Here is a 15,366-nt window from a genome sequence, read left to right as displayed (position 1 = left end):
GATTTGAATTTATTTAAATTTTCACAAATATTTTTATCAATTTTAACAAAATTTAGCTCCAAATCAGTTAGGAAGAATCTTCTCCAACCTATTACGTGACAATTTATAAAACTATCCATATGTATTATTTAAACAAGTCACATAATTCATTAAAAAAAGTTATATAATTAAAATTGCAAGTAACAAGTGAATAATCTCTTCAATTATCACATAGTAAATTGGAGTATGATAGTCCAACATGTTTAAAAACTAAACTCTTTTTTGAGTTTTTCCAAATAAATTAATAATCAAGTATCAACCCCCATCAGATCTTTACCAAACCAATCCTCACTGGATCTATATCACTAGTCAAGCCCAGTCCAACCCCAAGCTTAACAAATTTAAAGATTCATCTTGAGCCCAATTGAACCCCAACTCAAAGTCCAACCCACCAACAACCCAAAAACAACACAACTGACCCTTTCTAATCGCTTTCCAGTCAGTCAAGCGGTTTCAATGGTAAAAAGCACAGAGGCGTAGTAGGTGGAACTGGAACTGGAAGTGAAAACATAGGGAACTCTCTCTCACTCGCAGCTTTTTACTTCTACTTCTAGTGCTAACAAGGTTTGAACTTTGAATTGAAGTGAAAATTTTGAACAGGGAGTTGGGTTGTTTTGTTGAGGAAGACACAGAAGAAAGAATGGAGCGCAGTTTGTGGGGTCACTTGCCGCTATTGATGAGATCGAATTCGAAAGAGTCAGTAGAATACATTCTCCAAGCCCTTTGGAGAACACGAAAAACTGGTCTCGACCCCGCCGACCGCGACATCGTCCGCGACATGCTCCAGCTTGAAAACGATTCCGACCTCGACCCTGTAAGTATCACCTAGTACACACGCCTATTCAATTTAGCTGAAAATCTTGTCTTGGAATTTCTGTGTTTTTTTTTTTTTTTTAACATGTTGCTTTTATTGTCATAGTGGATGTAACAAAAAAAAAACAAAAAAAAAATCTTAGCTTTGGTCTATGTTACTGTTAAAATTCTGTTTTTTCTTATCTAAATGACATGACTATGCACTAGAGCTGCGGAGAAAGCTTGGTGGGTCTATGCGAAAGTGATAGCCAATCATTCATAGTCTAACAAAAGTTGTGGTCTTAGAAGAACTCTAAACTTTCAATGAAAGGTTAATTTGAGTGTTTTTTTTTTTTTATCGATAATTGCGCGTGGGAATGTGTATAGTAGCTACTTGAAAAGGCTTGAAAGGAATGGTTTTGAGTGTTTAAACTTGATAACAACTTCTTGGGGCTTTTTTAATTTTTTTTCTGTGTGTTACATGCGAGTACTTCATTCAATATGTGTGAAGCTATTAGAAAAAGGAATTGAAGATTAAGCGTTCAAATTAATTTGAGTGTTTTTTTATCGATAATTGTGCGAGAGAAATGTGTATAGTAGCTACTAGAAAAAGCTAGAAAGGAATGGTTTTGAATGTTTAAACTTAATAATGACTTTTTGGGGCTTTTTTTTTGGTTCTCTCTGTTACATGCGAGTACTTCATTCAATTTGTGTGAAGCAATGTGAATTGGGTCATGGTTTTTCACTATTCAGCACTTAACTTCATTTGCAATCTATCTTCTTCTTCTTCTTTTTCTTCTTCTTTTTGTTTTTGTTTTTGTTTTTTGTTTATGGTCTGTTGAGGATCCATAGTTGATCCCAAAATTTTGGGTTGGGTTCTTAGTGTTTTTAGGTTCAATTTGGAATTTTGCTGTCTTTTGTTGAACTAAATTATCTTTTGACTAAACATGCATAGAATGATACAAGGTTGATTGTATAAAGCAGCCATTTTGAAAGTGTTCATCTACATTACTTGTTATATTATCACTATCTACATAAAAGGTGATTCAAGTTTTCTAATTTGTATAGGCTTTCTTAGCAAATTCCACCTGGTGTGGGTTATAATTCTAATGTTCTATATTGCAGCTCTTGGTATGTCTTCGCATGTTGATCCGTAGGTTTGTTTACGAGAATGTCAGCAAGGATGACATTCATAAACTGTTTCCCACTGAAGTATTGCCTGAACTACAAAGACTATTGACGCTTCTGCTACAAAAGTTTCAACGAGAATGGCAGGATGATTTACTCAAGGATCAGGTAGAAATTTGATTATGGTATACGCAACCTCACTGATCTACTAGGTAGCACACAAGAATCTGACTTTATTTCTGAATGGACAATGTCTAGGTTACTTTGCCCCGGTTGAAGACAATGACATGGGATATGGCAAATCAAGATGCTGAATCTGTAGACCCTGTGGCTATTATCAATTTGAAGGTATCTAAAGAGTATCTCTTACATTGGAATTTTTAGTGGTGAATGAACTTAGAATGAGTGTCCTTTATTTTTTAATTTGAGAAAGAGTGAGAAATAAACATTAGATAGACACTTATTGGAAGTGTAAGACAAAATATGTTTAATGGTCTGTGTGATTAGGCGACTATTGACTGTTACTACTCATTTTGCAGCTTCAAAATGATGCACAGTCTCACTCAGGAGAATTGGATGTGAAGTTCCAATTAGCTCAAGATACTCTAGAGACGATGCTGAGTTCCATGTACTCTATAAGAGACCAGTTGTCTAACATGGTTAGTGTCATCTTTGATTTTTTGTTTCTTCATTCCAAAATATTTTTCAAAGTGCAAATGTGGTTGTCTAAATATGTTCTATCATCTTCCTCTCAGGATGAGACCTCAACTAGGCATTTATCCCAAGAAACCAATATGATGTAGTTTATGATATGCATGAGATACTATGGTATGATTTGGTCTCAAAATCTGTTTTTGTTTTATTAGATTTCACTACATATGCTGTGTGATGAATGAAAGTGGCCAAATTACTTTACTTCAGAAAGACGTAAAGTTATGAACTTTCTTTGTTTGTGTGTGTGTGTTCTTGGGGAGTTTCAATCACCCAACCATGACCCAAGAATTTACTTCATAGTAAGGGATATCAAATTATCAATTCACCAAAAGCACCCCTTCTGTAGATTGAACGGGAAGTTTAATCCGGTGACTGACTGGTTCAACATAGTCAACCTTTGATATAATAGATAATGAATTCTGACAAATTTATGCTGACACCGTAGTAATCCTTTCCAGAAAGCTCATGACAAAAACTTGTTCCCACATATATATATTTTGATGGCTTGGGGGGAGAATTTGAACCTTGGACGTCTTCATTGGAGATACTAGGAAATGTCAATGGAGTTACAAGCTCTGGGCATGTGTACATTATATTGGAAACTAAGAACTAACTCATAGAAGCTGTAATCTGTCGACATCTAAATGGCAGAAAGAAGAGAAAAAGAATTAACCAATGATGACATGCACTATATTTTTGGGCATTTTTCTTGTACCCCTAGAGTAAAAGAAAAGTAAAAAGAAAACCATAAATAAATCATGTGTGGTAGTGATGAAAAAGTAAAGGGCTTTGATTGTCTTCTACTCCTTTTATACACTCTTCACACACATTTTATCTCATCATGTGTAAAATGTGGACACCTAGTGTGAAAGTGTGGATATCATATGCACAAAATGTACATTAGGAATCGTAATGTAAAATGTTTGTTCCTGAAGCAATAATTTTTAAAAAAATAAAAATAAAAATTATTGAGGCAATATATATATATATATATATATATATATATATATATATATATATATATATATATATATTTTTTTTTTTTTTTTTTTGAGTAAAGACGATAGAATTCTTGAGGCAATAGTTAAAATGCCTAGAATAGTGCATTTTCTTTGAGCATTACTGCGTTTGGAAAAGTTCTGAAAAAAAAAAAAACATAATCTCTGAAAAAAAACATAATCTCACTGCTATAGGCAAAGGTATACATGTTCTATTCCAAACCATATAAGACAAACCATATGAGAGAAAGCATAGTTATTTCACCGAACCATACTACATTTCAGATTTGTTAATTACTAAATAATTAATGTAATTAATCTAGTTGGTACTCTTTCTTGTCTTAAAAATAAACGTATTGATTGCAGCAGTAGTTCATGGGACTATAGTAAAATAGTTGTTTGTTTTTTTAAAATGTTTTTGTTATTATCATAGTAAATGTAATCTTAGTTTGGTCTATTTTCCGATTAAGATTTTAGTGTTTATATTTGTAATATTTAATCTTAATTATGAAATTCATTCATTTTAAATTGAGAGTATACTTTTTCGTCTCCATTTTTCAGTCAAGTTCGTTAACTATGGTCCATAAATTTTCAGTAAATGTTTTTTTTTTTTTTGATCTATACAATAGAATTTCAACATTTGGATATCAATTGGATTTTTTTATAGGCCGGGATTCAAACCCTAAATTTCATATTCAATAACAAAAGATTTTACTAATTAAGCTAATAGAAATTCACAACTTTCAATGAAAGGTTAATTTGAGTATTTTTCTATCTGATAATTGTATAGTACCTACGAAAAAAGCTTATAAAAAGATGGTTTTGTTACATGTGAGTACTTTATACAATTTGTGTAGTGTGAAGCATCTGAATTAGGGTTATTCAATGCTTAACATCAATTGCAATTGACTTTTGTTTTTTTTCGTAGTCTCTTGAGGATCTATAGTCAAGCTCAAAATTTTGGAACATAGACCTGGTCGTTGTTGGATGTTGGAAATATAGCATTGAAAAAAAAAAGGTTAGAATGATCTCACAATGTTGTACAATCACGCTACGAAAGCATTGTCCTTATAGTATACCCAAAAGTGTGGTCTGCACTAGTAAAACATGTGGGAGAGGAAGAGCAAACCATAACAGAGAGGGTAGAGCAAAGCAGAGCAGAAGAAAAACTAATCTGGACCTGTGCGACAGGGAGGGGCGGTGTGCGTGTGTGATATGGATAAAGCCCACTATCTTAAGATATCAATGGTGGCTTACAATGACATATAAACACATAAGTGAGTTCTCTCCTAACCAATGTCATTTTCACAACATTGTATAAAGTGTTTGGAATACATTACCACACCAACATTGGGTTCTCAGTGTTTTTAGGTTGAATTTACTGGAATTTTTCTGTTTGTTGTTGAACTGAATTATCTTTTGACGAAACATGCGTTGAATGGGGTTCATGACTCTGTTAAGCATCTTGAAAAGCTTGAAGTATGGGAACTTATCAATTGCACTAAACTTCAAATTCTTCCAAGTATGTGGTAGATGCTTATGCTGAAATTGCATCTCAAATCAAATATATTAGTATTATTGTGGGAGATTTCTTTTATCGAACTCTTAGGGAATTTAGAAAATTTAAAAAGAAAAAAAAGTATGGAAGAGCTGGTCTTCATCGATTTAAGAAAGCTAGGATTGTTTGGTTTGTGTTGAGGTTGTATTTATTTTATATTTTCATTTTCTGTACTCATTTTATACACTTAAATCTTGTATTCATTTTTTGTTTCCATCCTTTTTTTTTTTTGTATCATTTTTTGCTGTCTTCTCCTTCACTTTTTTTTATGACAACCACTAACAAATAGAGAGTGTTCTTTGATGTGACAAGTTACTGATAGAAGGACCCATAATTTTGATTTTTTTACCAAAATGCCACTATTCATTTTCAAGAAATTGAAAACACCAAAAAGTTGCATTCTGTTTTTATATTCAAATCTTTTTTTTATATACCAAAAATGAAAACTGAATACAAATACAAAGCCAAACAAGTTTTTTAATTTTTATTAAAAAAAAGTTTTGTAATAGTGGGTCCTACAAAAAAACTGAATATGAATACAAAATATATCCCTTTTTTCCTCAAACCAAACAAGCCCCCATTCTAAGTGAGCATCCCTAAGCCAAAACTTGAATCTACGGGCCTATCAAGGTTGTATTCATTTTCTATTTTTATTTTTTGTACTCATTTTCTATACTCAAATCTTGTACTCATTTTTTGTTTCCATCGATTTTTTTTTGTTGGTATCATTTTCTACTTTGTCTTTCCCTTCACTTTCTTTTTTATGACAACCACCAACAAATAGAGAAAGTGTGTTCTTTGATGTGACAAGTAAGAGATAATGAGACTCAAGAATTTGATTTTTTTTTTTAATGAATATGTCACTATATTTATTTTCAAGAAAATGAAAACACCAAAAAGTTGTATTCATTTTCTATATTTAGATCCTTTTTTTTTTTTTGACATACTAAAAATGAAAACTGAATACAAATAAAAAGTCAAACAAGTTTTTTAGTGGTCAGTCCTACAAAAACTAAAAATGAATACAAAATACACCAATTTTTTGCTCAAACCAAATAGGCCCTACATCTCGCTTCCATGCCAGGAAGTGAAGAGCAAAATACTGCTCATGGCTTTCGAATTATCAATGCACCATCCTCCAATAATAGTCAAAAGAAAATCAAGTTCATAAGTTGATGCTGATATACTAAACAAAGACAGCAACAGAAATACTTCTGCAAACTTCATTATCTAAAGATGAATACAGAAACTACCATCTCCTTCTTTTACCTTATATTTATGAATACAAAGCTAATTAAATCTAACTACAATAGTAATCACAGAATTTTACATAAATTAAAATGATAATATTTATTATCAATATCTGTTCATCATACATTTAGTCATTTACGAGTAATAGAAGTCATCAAATTTGATCATTTTGGATTCATTATATGCCACACCCATCTACGATCTCTAAACCAGCAACAAATTATAAAACACTCTCAACATAGTGAATGTTTAACAACAACGTGACTAACTTGCAAAATAAAAAATACGCACCAGTTAAGCTTGCAATCAGGCATAACTTTAACATAAACAATTATAAAGAAAAACAAAAAACCCATTTCTCTACCTTTGTTATTTTAAATTTTCAACTTTTCTTTTTCCTTCTCCTCTTTCCAATCTCTTCTGTTCCCTTTGAAATTCCTTGCATTTCCATCTCTCTCTTTGTTAGTATAATATAAGCCTTCCAAAATTGAAAATTTAAAAGAACAAAATGGTGTTGCTTAGCATGAATTTTCTGGCTGGCTGCGTTCGAACTTTGAATACCACGCTTAGCAAAGGTAAACATATATGTATACATGTGACAACATGTGTTTCTGTTTATTGTTCCATGTTCCTATTTATCAATTAAGGTTGCAATGCATTGGTTACATACCAAGGAAGTCAATACCGTACCGGAGGCTGTACCGGTTTGGCCACCGGTACGATATATTTCGGATACCGGTCAATACCGGTGTACCGTTTCGGGTTTACCACTATTATATATATATATATATACACACACACACACACACACAAAAATCTTTAGAACCATGTTTATAAACATATAATATTTCACTTATATTATAGTAAATATAAAAGTTTATTATAAAACATTACCTCAATTTAGAACAAATTATTCATAGTTTTAGACTTTAGTATCAAATAAAAGAAAAAAAAAACACAATATAAAAAATAGAAAGCTTAGTTGTTCATTGCATACTAAGAAAACAAATAATACTAAGAAGTTAATGTAAATAAGTTACCATTATGCCTTTACAAAAATTTAAAAATTACAAAAACTAAAAATTAAATAAATAAAAGCTTTTTTCTATACCGGCCGGTACGCCCGGTACCGGCCGGTATTGCCCGAAATTGGCCGGTATGGCCAGTACGCTGCCGGTACGGCCGGTATTTTTTCCGGTACAATATAGAAGTGTACCGGTACCGGTGCACTGGCCGGTACGGTATGTACCGGCCGGTACGGCCGGTACCGGTACGGTATCGGCCACACTGTTACATACATCATCCCTCTTATATTATGTAAGCCCGTCATATGCGGGACGAACACATAGAGAAATGATGCATATATGTGATGAATGAGACAACTTTTTCTCCTAAGGGTAAACTCCCACAGTATAGCAGTTATCTTGCTTCTCATCAAATCATTAGTTGATTAAAACAAGGGGCTGAACATAAAACTTTCTTCTTTAATTTGGAAAACTTCAATGCCACTAATAGTTATGGCAACTCCACTTCATGGCAAAAGTTGCTCGACAATAAGCGAGTGTCACATGGATAGAGTTACATAAGAAGATAGATATGTTTGCAAAAACATAGCACGCAAGGTATTAAAGGAAAGGCCTAGGCTAGATGAGGAACTTACACATTCAAACTAAACCTTTGTATTTGTATAATTTCCAGCCCGTGCATGCTCTGCAAAGCGAAGCATTTTAATAGCCAAGATTTCATCACCATTAACAGCTTCCAAAGCACTTCTCACAGCTGCTTCAGCAAAGCCCATCTCCACAAGTTTTTGCACCTGCTGCTCATCAGGCTGCCATTGCTGAAGACAAATTGCAAGTTACAAATGCATAGACTCGATTAAAAAGAAAATTACAGATAAAAGTATAAATACATATGACAGTAATAGTAAACTTCCATATCGAAGATGAGACTTTTTCAATAGTGAAGATAGTGACAAATACGCAAGTATATGACTGCTCTATCGAGGTTCCTCTTTTGATCACAAGCCTTTATGGCTTTTATTTGGTTATAAGCAAAACATCTGAATGTTTCAAAAAAAAAAAAGTCCACTCCATGATTTTGTATTTTCGCCGTTGATGGGGCAAGGCTTAAAGTGATGTTCATGAAAGGAATAATTACAGTCATTTTGAATTCAAATCATAAAATACAAGTCAACTTATTAGGTTACTTGTATGGTACTTAGTAATTGAGTCTAGCTTTATCAATCAAAGTTGCAATGCATCAATTACATACATCATCCCTCTTATATTATGTAAGCCCCAATCATATGTGGGACCAACACACAAAGAAAGGATGCATATATGTGATGAATGAGAACTTTTCCTCCTAATTAAGGGCAAATTCCCACAGTTTAGCAATTATCTAGCTTCTTATCAAATTATTAGTTGATTAAAATGAGGTGCTGAACATAAAACTTTCTTCTTTAATTTTGAAAGCTTCAATGGCAGTGATAGTTATGGCAACTCCACCTCATGGCAAAAGTAGCTAGACAATAAGCTAGTGTCACATGGATAGAGCTACATCAGAAGATAGATATGCTTGCTAAATACATAACATGCAAGGAATTAAAAGACAGGACTAGGCTAGATGAGGAACTTAGAGATTCAAACTAAACCTTTGTATTTGTATCATTTCCAGCCCGTTCACCCTCTACAAGCGAAGCATTTTAATAGCCAAGATTTCATCACCATCAGCAGCTTCCAGAGCACTTCTCATAGCAGCTTCAGCAATGGCCCTCTCTAAAAGTTCTTTCAGCTGCTGCTCATCACGCTGCCATAGCCTAAGACAAATTGCAAGTTACAAATGCGTAGACTCAATTAAAAAGAAAATTACAGATAAAAGTACAAACACATGACACTAATAGTAAAATTCCATATTGAAGACGAGACCTTTTCAATAGTGAAGATAGTGACAAATATGCAAGAATATGACTGCGCTATCGAGGATCCTCGTCTGATCACAAGCCTATATGGCTTTGCTCTAACGATGAACAAGCATGATTCTACTACAGACCAGAACGGCCCTACCGTTTCGAAGCAATGTGGCTTAAAGATGAAGGCTGTAAGGGTGTGGTTCACTCACTATGGGGTGCACGAATCACTGGTCCTCCAATGGACAAGTGCTCCAAAAAAGTCAATCTTTGTCAATCTCAACTGAAAAATTGGAGTAAAAGGTACTTTTGGGAATGTTAGGCAAGCTCTGATAAAAAGAGAAAGCAGCAGCCGAAGTGTCAACTATGATTCAACCATTCGTGCAGATTACAATGTTGAGAAATGAAGGTGTAACATCGAAAATTAAATTATAAAATTAATTGTAATTTTTGTTTTCTTTTTTAGATTAAGAATAGAACAAAATGCAAAGCTTAATGAGAATTTAAAGTAGAATTTTATCCAAATGGAATTTGGAATTTGATGAACCGCGACTTGTTATGAATTGTGATTGTACAAAACTCGTTCTTTGTTTTATTTTAAAGTAGAATTTTATCCAAATGGAATTTGGAATTTGATTCGATTTTTTTTTTACTTATTTTAGAGAGTTAAAAAAATAAAAATAAAAAAAAAATAAGAAGAAGAAGAAGAAGAAGGGAGAGGCTGGATATTGAAAATTTCAAGGGTATAATGGTATTTTGAATATATGAAATTGAAATGCATCCATTTTAATTGCTTGTCTCAGACGCGGAGAGAGTGTTCCTTCCTAGATTCCTTTTCCTCGAGTCTTCTCTCTCAACAAAAAGTGCTCTCTCCTCAGTCTCTCACGCTCAACAAACAAACTCAGATCGGGTAAGGAAATATCGATTTTTTTTTTAATGTTTTTCTTTCCTTAATAATTCAATCAGTGAATTTGCTATCAGATTTATGAATGTTGTTTTTTGAAAATCTTTGATATATATATATTTTTTTATTTCATTGATTTCTATTTGATTGCAGATTTACAGATATTACATATTATATTTCTTTCTTTCTTTGTTACTGTTTAAGTTATTGCGGAAATTATGATATTTTAATAAAGGAAATGAAGCCTAGTTGAGTGTGTATGGTTAAATTTCATTATATCACCGCACACTCTTAGTGCAATGGTTACTCAACAAATATAAGAGCTTGTGGGGTGTTGGGAGTAAGAACCAGGGTTCAAATCTCTAGAAGGAAACTTCACACATCTATACACTTAGATTAAACTAAAGTATAATTTCTATCTTATATAAAAAATTTCACACACTTATACACTTAGATTAGATTAAAGTATAATTTTTATCTTGTATAAAAAATTTCACACATATATACACTTAAATTAAACTAGAGTAGAATTTCTATTTTGTATTAAAAAAATAATAATAAGCATAATTTTTTCCACTTGAAGATGTTTTATGATTATCCTATGTTTAACTCTATAAGAAAGTTTTTGGAAAGTTATTATTATTATTTTTATTTGCAATAAAATTCTACTTTAGTTTAATTTATATGTATACGTGTGTGAAGAAACTCTCTCTTAGAGATTTGAACTCTCAGCCCTTATCCCTCCCAAACCCCACAAATACTTATATTTATAGAATGTCCATCATGTGATTTTTTGAAAAGTTTTTTTTTTTTAATTTTTTTTTAGAAATAATTACAATATGCTGTTAACTCCATAACTCTAATTCTTTCTTTCCTAAACCTCCAAATACTTTGTACATGAAAAGGTGCCAATTCAGCTACAAGGTCCTTGACTTTTTGAAAAATTTCTTTATACCACAATTAAATCATTTATTTTCTATAAGTTAAACTTTATCGTATGCTTTTGTTTGTTGTTTTTCTAAGATAATGTCATTTTTTACGTCTAGGTTGATGTTTATTTTATTGTATTTGAGTTGGGTATAATATTGGGAAATTGTTGCCTTTTTTCTAATTTCACTTACCTAAAATAAGGAATTAATTAAATATGTGACATATGATATGTTTTTATTTGTAAAACGTAAAGTAAATAGAAGATTTGGAGTCATCTTTTTTATTGTCAGGAGCCTTGTAAATTAGTAACATAATATATTATCCTTAATTATGAAAACCATGATCATTTTATTAAATAAATAAATAAAATTTATTTTAGTTATCCAAGTGCTGAGTGGCTCCACTTTTAAAAGCTTTTGGGCCATGATAGTTTCTTTTTTCAGTAACCCATGATATAATATTAAACTAAGAAATTACAAGTCTATTACAAAACATGCTAGCTTTATCAAAAGCTAACAAATTCTCCACCATAGGCGGTGGGTTACAAAAAACAACAAAATGAAAGCCAGACTGTGCTCCAAGCTTGGCCAAAGCATCTAACATGAATAATACGTGATAGTTTCACATCACCTATTGCATATTTTCGGTACACACTCCTCCAACATGCCAAAATAAAAAAACCATTTTATATATGTATATATATATATATATATATATATTGATGAAAACAAAATTATTAAATAATCTCCATTAACTATCCCAATTCCACCTAGCTATTCTTCTTATTATTCATGAATAACAGAATCTTGTAGACAAAAACAAGCATTTTTTCATTTTTAAAAAAAAATACAAAACACAAACATTTTAGCTACTAAACATTTTGGCACTTAAAAAGTTTAAAGAGTTACTGGTCACACTGAAAGCAAGCTGCCTTTAAAGGCTCCTCTTGCTTGCGTCCACTCTTTTCCAAATTTGTCATTCACATTCCTGTGTTATATTGACAACATTTTAACAGTTTTCTTTCTCCTCCTGCCAGATCTTTACAATAGTCTGCTCATAAATCTTGATGGCTCTTGTGATCAACAAAGAAGCCTCATCTTCCTCTTTCACCCACCAACCCAAGAACTTTGATGTCTTCTTGAGTTTCAGAGGTCAAGATACCCGTTGTGATTTTATTAGCCATTTGTATGAGGCTTTGCGTTTAAGGGGTCTTCACACCTTCATTGATGATAAGCTCCCAAGGGGAGAAAAAATTTCTACAGAGCTCCTGAAAACCATTAAGAACTCAACAATATCAATAATTGTATTCTCTGAAAACTATGCGTCATCTACTTGGTGTTTGGATGAGTTAGCCAAGATTATTGAGTGCAAGAAGAATGACCAATTGGTGCAACCAATTTTTTATAAGGTGGACCCATCAGAACTACGTAACCAAAATGGAAAGTTTGGAAAAGCTCTAGATAAACATGAAAAAAACATTAAGGACAACAAGAAAGTACAAAGATGGAGAAACGCTCTCCAAGAAGCAGTCAATATATCTGGTTGGCATTACCAGCATAGGTATGTGTTCAGTGACAATTCTTGTACTTTTTATGAGTTTTAGTAGTTTGTTTTGACCCCCAATTTCTGGCCAAATTATGAATCTACTTTTTTTTTTTTCTTTCATTTCTTCTAACAATAGAAGTTAGCTTGCAATGGTAGAAACTAGAAAGATGGTTTTTTTTTTTTTGGAGAATTGGTAGAAAGAAGAATTTAAATGTACATTACCTTACCAATTAAATAGGAGTTTCACCCACGTATTTATAATATTATTTAAGAGGCTTCCTCTGTTTAGATTTCTCATTTTTTAGTTCAAAAATGCCCCTATACTCCTATGTTTAAGTAGAAACAAAACTAAAAGACAATTCAGTAAAAATGCAACTCTAACTCCCACTAAAACATTGCCTAAAAAATAAGACCACTCTCCTAACAATTTTTAAATTGATTTATTCACTTATAAATTAAAATTTTAAAATAAAAATTATATATATATAATAAAAAAATACAGTTTTTTTCTACAAAATAAGACCACTTAAAAAAAAAACCTCATTGCACGCGCGAAGCGCATGTGATGAGGCTAGTTATTCATTTAAAATTTTTTTGAAAACTTCTTCAATAATTTATTTCTAGTATTAAAAGTGAGATTTAGTAAGTTTTAGTTGTCACCTAACTAGATTTTCTAGGCAACTTCATGTTAAAATTATAGTTATCAAAATTGTACCAAACTGACGATTGAACTCCCAAGCTGATCAATCGTATGAAAATTTGGATTGGTATGAAGGAAACTGTCATATTTTTTATTTTAAAAAAGGATTAAGCCATGAAAATCCACCAGGATTTTTAGAAAAATATCAAATTGCATGATTTTATTCAATCTGTTTGGTTTTGAATATTTAAGTCATTTTGATCAATTCAATATTTCTAATTTAGCCATATTTATATACTTGCATATGTTAAATTCTATATTTAAATAAATTTTCTAAACAATAATATTATATTAATATCATTCTATGTTATACCTACATATTTATGTAATAATTGAATACCATTGCATTTTTTTATAGTATCTTCATTTTTTTTTTAAATTCGTTCTTATATAAAATAAATAAATTATTTGTCTAACTGTTGAGACAGTGACACAATTGTTGAACCAATGAACCACCGTACTACTCCCTTGATGGTTTAATACTTAATATGTTTTGATAACTATGCCTAAAAGCGAAAAATACTTTCCCAACAAAAAAAGTAAGTGCTGACATAATGATGGTTCACCATTAAAAAAAAAACATAATGATGGTTATTGATTTATAAATTAGTACATGCCACTTACTTTAATTGCTAATATTTCAAATTTAATGCACACGCTGAACATCTTATATACGGTTTGTCTTCATATTTCTATTTTCTGGTCTAACTCTTTTTTTTCTTTTTTCTTTTTAATGTTATGTGAATGACAGTTGCAGCGAGTCCAAATTTATCTAAGAAATTGTTGAAGAGATCTCAAATTCTAAATTAAATCGCAATCTATTATCTATTGCTCGATACCCTGTTGGAATAAATAATCGTGTAAAAACCATTCTTTCAGATATTGAGTCAAATGATGCTCACATGATAGGAATCTATGGCCTTGGTGGAACAGGTAAAACAACAATCGCAAAAGCTATTTTTAATAGAATTTGTGATCATTTTGATGGATTTTGTTATCTAGAAAATTTTAGAGAAAAATCGGGGACAAATAATGGTGTAATCGACCTACAAGAGACACTTCTTTTTGAAATCTTAAGAGATAGAAATTTAAAAGTGGGTAACAAATCTAGAGGAATCAATATGATAATGGAAAGACTTTCTTTTAAGAGGATTCTTTTAGTTCTCGATGATGTGGATAAATGGGTCCATATAGAAAATTTGGTTGGAGGATGTGATTGGTATGCTTTTGGAAGCAAAATCATTATAACAAGAAGAAACAAACACTTGGTAGCTATTCTTGGAAAATGTTTTTCAATGCATGAGGTTAAGGAATTAGATCAAGATGAAACTCTTGAACTCTTTAGTATGCATGCCTTCCAAAGTAACAAACCTAAAAAAGATTACTTGGAACTTGCAAACCAAATTATACAATATACCAAGGGACTTCCATTAGCTCTAGTAATAATGGGTGTTGATTGGTGTGGAAGAACTAAACCTGAATGGAAAAGTGCAATAGATAAGTATGAAAGAATTCCTAACAAAGAAATTCAAAATGTACTGGAAACAAGTTATGAAGGATTGGATGAAGCTGAACAAGATATTTTCCTTGATATTGCATGTATCTTTAAGGGATTTCATAAGAAATATGTCATGGATGTACAAGATTCTTGCGATTTACATCCAATCTATGGAATTCAAAAACTTATTGATGTGTGTCTAATAACTGTTGATCAATATGACAAATTGTCAATGCATGACTTGCTACAACAAATGGGTAAGGACATTGTTCGACGGGAATCACCACAACTACCTTGAGAGCGTAGTAGACTATGGTATTATGAGGATGTTCTTGATGTACTAACTGAAAATATCATCATTTTAATTCATTTTTAAAAAGGCATATGTATTGATTTTT

General features: G+C 31.8%; 1 protein-coding gene and 1 pseudogene across 4 annotated transcripts in view; both read left to right on the top strand.

Annotated features, from left to right (window-relative positions):
* The first annotated feature begins 452 nt into the window (after nucleotides 1–452).
* The window catches only part of LOC142631957 (uncharacterized), a 20,102-nt gene continuing 5,188 nt past the window's right edge, over nucleotides 453–15,366 (top strand). Inside the window, exons 1-6 of one of the 4 annotated variants that reach the window (XM_075806333.1) lie at nucleotides 453–853; nucleotides 1,957–2,127; nucleotides 2,218–2,307; nucleotides 2,499–2,618; nucleotides 2,715–2,787; nucleotides 4,600–5,338. In XM_075806333.1, the coding sequence (XP_075662448.1) occupies nucleotides 680–853; nucleotides 1,957–2,127; nucleotides 2,218–2,307; nucleotides 2,499–2,618; nucleotides 2,715–2,762 (603 nt within the window). In that variant the 5' untranslated portion in view covers nucleotides 453–679 and the 3' untranslated portion in view covers nucleotides 2,763–2,787; nucleotides 4,600–5,338. Of the gene's footprint in view, nucleotides 854–1,956; nucleotides 2,128–2,217; nucleotides 2,308–2,498; nucleotides 2,619–2,714; nucleotides 2,896–4,599; nucleotides 5,339–15,366 lie in introns of those variants that run through there. The other 3 variants (XM_075806334.1, XM_075806331.1, XM_075806335.1) reach the window with 3 other exon arrangements.
* Nucleotides 12,292–15,344, top strand: LOC142631363 (disease resistance protein RUN1-like; annotated as a pseudogene).

The sequence above is a fragment of the Castanea sativa genome, chromosome 4, assembly GCF_040712315.1.
Source record: "Castanea sativa cultivar Marrone di Chiusa Pesio chromosome 4, ASM4071231v1".
Lineage (NCBI taxonomy): Eukaryota > Viridiplantae > Streptophyta > Magnoliopsida > Fagales > Fagaceae > Castanea > Castanea sativa.
The sequence above is the reverse complement of the archived record's forward strand: the minus strand, read 5'-3'. Positions and strand labels throughout refer to the sequence as shown.